The sequence below is a fragment of the Salminus brasiliensis genome, chromosome 17 (genome assembly GCF_030463535.1).
Source record: "Salminus brasiliensis chromosome 17, fSalBra1.hap2, whole genome shotgun sequence".
Classification (NCBI taxonomy): domain Eukaryota; kingdom Metazoa; phylum Chordata; class Actinopteri; order Characiformes; family Bryconidae; genus Salminus; species Salminus brasiliensis.
In genome coordinates, this window is record NC_132894.1 from 2,363,546 (window position 1) to 2,367,816 (window position 4,271).

The 4,271-nt window shown below is 48.5% G+C and overlaps 1 protein-coding gene across 1 annotated transcript; it reads left to right on the forward strand.

Annotated features, from left to right (window-relative positions):
- The first annotated feature begins 651 nt into the window (after positions 1–651).
- s1pr1 (sphingosine-1-phosphate receptor 1) lies at positions 652–4,271 on the forward strand. The gene is made up of 2 exons (XM_072660842.1): positions 652–731; positions 1,285–4,271. The coding sequence occupies exon 2, from the start codon at positions 1,486–1,488 to the stop codon at positions 2,590–2,592; it is 1,107 nt and encodes a 368-aa protein (XP_072516943.1). The 5' UTR covers positions 652–731; positions 1,285–1,485; the 3' UTR covers positions 2,593–4,271.

Sequence of the window (4,271 nt, forward strand, 5' to 3'; positions counted from 1 at the left end):
TCAGCTGCCTTTCTTCTTCTTCTTATAATAATAATAATAATAATAATAAACTGCTCAAACTGGTCATATTACGTAAGGGAATGCTCCAGCTGTGAAGTGCCCTTATTATTGTTGTTGTTGTTGTTGTTGTTGTTGTTGTTATAGTACTGGTTAAACTGTTAGAATATTAATAAGCCAATAATACTGACTGTTCTTATAGGTTCTTCTGGGAACACACCAGCTGTGGAGTAAACTCATCAGCTACAATAATGAATATTAACGTTGTTTTGTTTATAAATGTTATTATAGCATCATTATAACATAATAATAACAACAATAATAATGTTATCACCATCAACAGCAGTATTAGCTGTTATTATGTCGGTTGCTTTTGCTGCTTTTTTAAAAATCTGAATGTGATGATGTGATGAAGATAAAGATGAAGATGAAGAAGTTGACTGTGTGTGTTTTTGAGTTCAGGGCTTTGAGCACAGTCATTGTTTAATCCCCACTCAAGGTTCTGCATTTCTTTAGGAATCTAAAGTGCTTTCCGTGCTGTCATCTCCTTCGGGCCAAGCTGGAATAATGAGGTTGTGATGATAGCAAAGGGGGGCATGTCTGGTGGGCGGAGTTGCTCAGTGCCGGTGGTCGGAGCTCTGGGTCAGTTGTTCAGTACGAAGCTGAGTGTGTGGAGGAGCTGCTGCATCTGTGGAGAACCGAGTTGAAGGGCTTTTTTTCCTCGCTGTGTGGAGGTAAGAGGTTTATCCAGGACTTTTACTGGACTCTAAAACGGCTTAATGCCACATTTACAGCTTTCCCAGTCCTCAGGCAGACTTTCTTGTTCTTAAAAAAACTACTGGAGGAGAAGGTGAACGCTCCTCAGTGGGTATCCAGCAGTGCCGGTGGTCAGAGCTTGGGATTTACCCACCTGACCAGTGGTCCAGTGGTCCAGTAGTTAGTGTTAGGGGTGGTCAGAGACTAGGTCTATGGTACAGCTACATTGGGATGTTTTAAGACTAGTTTTCAGTCTATCTGGTTGATTGAGGTCCCATTCAGTCATTATGGGCTGGTGTACACTGGGTCAGGGTGGTCTTGCCTAGACCTTCTGTAATATAAACTAATTTATGGAGGTTTTCATCACACTTCTTCTGCAGATAATTGATCATTTCCAGGAGAAGAGCAGAAGTTAAGCCCAATCCCAAAATATATTACTTACAATGTTGAGGAACCCTTATTTTCATCGCTTAAGCCACTTGATTAAGTGCCTCCTTTCTGTTCACTGACCTATTTCTTCATTCCTTCCAGCCTTCTCATGATGCCGTCCTTGGACTTGCTTCCAATATTCGTCCAAACTGAGGATTTTTACCTTACTTAGGAGACTGTACATGACATCAAGCCAACAGAGGATTGGATACTGAGCTGCCCTGGTCCACCAGCGCCACCCAGTGGAGTGAAAGGTGGTCTGCCTAGGCTGTGGATTGTAAACCCTTCAGCTGGAGTGGGACCATGGCTGACTCGATGTACTCGGACCTGATAGCCAGGCACTACAACTTTACGGGAAAGTTGCGCAAAATAGACAAGGACCCCGGCCTCAAGGCCGACTCGGTGGTGTTCATCATCGTGTGCTGCTTCATCATTATGGAGAACGTGCTGGTTCTCCTCACCATCTGGAGGACCAAGAAGTTCCATAAGCCCATGTACTACTTCATCGGGAACTTGGCCCTGTCAGACTTGCTGGCAGGTGTGGTGTACACCGCCAACATCTTGCTCTCAGGACCCAACACCTACAAACTGAGCCCCACGCAGTGGTTCTTCAGGGAGGGCAGCATGTTTGTGGCCTTGGCCGCTTCGGTTTTCAGCCTTCTGGCCATCGCCATCGAGCGGCACCTCACCATGCTGAAGATGAAGCTCCACAACAACGGCAACACCTGCCGCGTCTTCATGCTGATCAGCACGGTGTGGTTCATCGCCGCCATCTTGGGCGGCCTGCCCGTCATGGGCTGGAACTGCATCCAGAGCATGAAGGACTGCTCCACGGTGCTGCCTCTCTACCACAAGACCTACATCCTCTTCTGCACCACTGTGTTCAGCGTCATCCTCATGGCCATCGTGGTGCTCTACGCCCGCATCTACACCCTGGTGCGCACCCGCAGCCGCAAGCTGGTCTTCCGCAAGGTGTCCAACGGCCGCGGCGCCAACAAGAGCTCGGAGAAGTCCATGGCCCTGCTGAAGACCGTCATTATCGTGCTGAGCTGCTTCATCGCTTGCTGGGCGCCGCTCTTCATCCTCCTGCTGCTGGACGTGGCCTGCGAGATCGGAGCCTGCCGGATCCTCTACAAGGCCGAGTGGTTCCTGGCCCTGGCCGTGCTCAACTCGGCCATGAACCCGCTCATCTACACGCTCACCAGCAACGAGATGCGCCGCGCCTTCATCAAAATGCTGCTGTGCAGCAAAGTGTGCAGCCAGCCTTCGGGCAAGTTCTCCAGGCCCATCATGGGGGCCGAGTTCAGCCGGAGCAAGTCGGACAACTCGTCGCACCCAAACAAGGACGAGCCAGAATACTCGCCCAGGGAAACCATTGTGTCCTCGGGGAACATCACCTCTTCGTCCTAAAGCTGGGCTCATCCAGATCTGGTCCTGGAGGGCCTTAGGCTGGGTTCACATTAGAAGCCCAACCCAATATTTGTGGTCAGCTCTGATCTTTTCTGGCTCGCTGGACCGCATTCGTGGACCTGGGGTCATCCTGGCCTTTAAAGGACCCAGCAGCCAAGTCAAGTTACAAGCCGCTGCTGATACTGGCGTTGTTTTGAATTTTGATCGGACCTTCAGAAGACCAGGAACTGACCAGAACCCTGCCTCAGGGTTCTCAGGGTAAACAACGGCTGGTGTTTGTAACTAAAAATGGACCAAAAAATGGAGATTCTGACGGCAGCCATAAGCATCTGGGACCCGAAATCGGCTTTTTTGATGTTTGGGTTCACATTTAGGCAAAAAAAATAAAGAAATCAGATTGAATCCACTTTTAAAGTAGTAATGTGAACATAATCCAGATTGCTGATCCAGTTCCTTGATCGGAGAAATCCCCTAACTGAGCTGCTCATGACCCTCCAGGACCAGAATTAGGCACCCTCTCAAAGGGCCTCTGTACATCCCCCCCCTTCCCTTATGTAGCGAATGTATTTGTGAAAGTCTGTTAGTGTGTACAGTGTGTGTGAGTGTGTGTGTGTGTGTTGTTTTAGTGTTATAAGTGCTTGAACCGTTTCTAAGCCTTTTTTTGTTGAACTTTGCTGAACGGCGTGAGAATGCCACCCGAAAAAAAGGGCTCGACTGGGAGAAACAGGGAGAGACTGAATGAAGAGATCCAGGAGCTCGGTTACGAGGCTCTCTTCGCCCACTTCTGAAGGACGTCCAGCACTGAAAGTCCGTCTTCCTCCGACGCCAGAGAGCGGAAAATAGGGAAGCACTTAACAAACTGAGCTGTGTAAACTTGATTAATCAGTATTACCCGTCGTCCTGTTCTTCGTGTCCCGCGGAAACGCGGAAAGCATGTTCCGGCCTGAGGAACATTTAGAATAGCACTTGTTGTAAAAGTGCTCTTTGAGAGCCATCAATAGGCCTTACTGACTCTTCTTATGGATCCATTAAAGCGATTAAAAGTGACGGTAGTTCGTTTTGCTCATTTGTACCATTCCATGGAATTAAATTAAAGAAATGCAGTCAAGACAAAATCGGTACTTGTGTTTCTTTGACTTTAACACAGCGGTCACAGCTAGTGAGGGTCACTGTGGGTGTCCGTGTCGGTGTACAGTAGCATTAATTTATGTCTGAAATGGTCGAGTGCATGTGCTGGGATGCGGGATGTGGGTTAGAGGACTGATTCTGCACTGTACCCCTCGCCCTTCCTCCAGCAGGCCTCACGGTGCACTGCATCCAGGTTGCTGATGGACAGGGTTGCTTCTTTTGCTCTCCCGGGACCGACACCGCCGCCTCTGCATGCTTCAGATCTACAGAAAATAAGACGTAGCTGTGGGTCATGCATTATAAACAAGTGTGTGGGGGGGAGGGGGCGTCTGACGTCTCCATCCTTAACCGCCTCATCCTCATCCCTGTGAGCACAGCATGTCTATGGAAGGCCTCCTCAGTAATATGGGTCCACACCACTAGGCCTTGAGCCCTGAGCCCGTTCTGTCCCGGTTGTCCGTGTTGTGCACACTGTAACACCTGTGTTGTTTTTTTGTTTGTTTGTTTGTTGTTTTTCTTGTTAGTTTGTTAATAAATATTTGCTGTAAAAA

Bases quoted from the DNA above. Each gene is read 5' to 3' on its own strand.
- s1pr1 (XM_072660842.1), top strand. From the start codon at position 1,486: ATGGCTGACTCGATGTACTCGGACCTGATAGCCAGGCACTACAACTTT.